The following is a 431-nucleotide window of genomic DNA, read 5'->3' on the forward strand; positions in this document are numbered from 1 at the left end:
AGGGAAAGATTCTGGGAGCAGTGGGAAACAAGTGGTTGAGGTTCCAAGTGATTATAATCCGGAGATGTCATTTGTAATGTTCAGGTCACGGGACAGTGAAGCTGCTCGTGTTTGGATGGATGAAAACCAGACAAATCAAGAGGAGCAACTCCAGCAATTGGTAGATGAAAGGGTCAAAGAGATAAAATTGATTGCGCAGAAGGTGCATCATGTCTAACTGTTGAAGCATTCTATTGTATTGCCCCCTGCCACGCTGATGCATCTGCCAGAAATTAGAGCTTAGGGTACTAGAGGCTACCAAGCTGTATGTTGAAGCTGGACTGTAAACGATTAGCTGTAGTTTTTGGGCTTACAATCTTTTTAATGTACTATATTGGGAGACAAGTTTTCCATCCATATAGTTATGCTGACTTTATTGCTTTTGGGTTCTG

The 431-nt window shown here is 42.2% G+C and overlaps 1 protein-coding gene across 1 annotated transcript in view; it reads left to right on the forward strand.

Annotated features, from left to right (window-relative positions):
• The window catches only part of HAG2 (histone acetyltransferase of the GNAT family 2), a 3,772-nt gene extending 3,341 nt beyond the window's left edge, over positions 1 to 431 (forward strand). The window contains exon 11 of the mRNA XM_011048752.1: positions 3 to 431. Within this exon, the coding sequence (XP_011047054.1) occupies positions 3 to 217 (215 nt within the window). The 3' untranslated portion in view covers positions 218 to 431. The remainder of the gene's footprint in view (positions 1 to 2) is intronic.

This window comes from Populus euphratica, unplaced genomic scaffold, assembly GCF_000495115.2.
Source record: "Populus euphratica unplaced genomic scaffold, PopEup_1.0 scaffold206.1, whole genome shotgun sequence".
In the NCBI taxonomy this organism is placed as follows: domain Eukaryota; kingdom Viridiplantae; phylum Streptophyta; class Magnoliopsida; order Malpighiales; family Salicaceae; genus Populus; species Populus euphratica.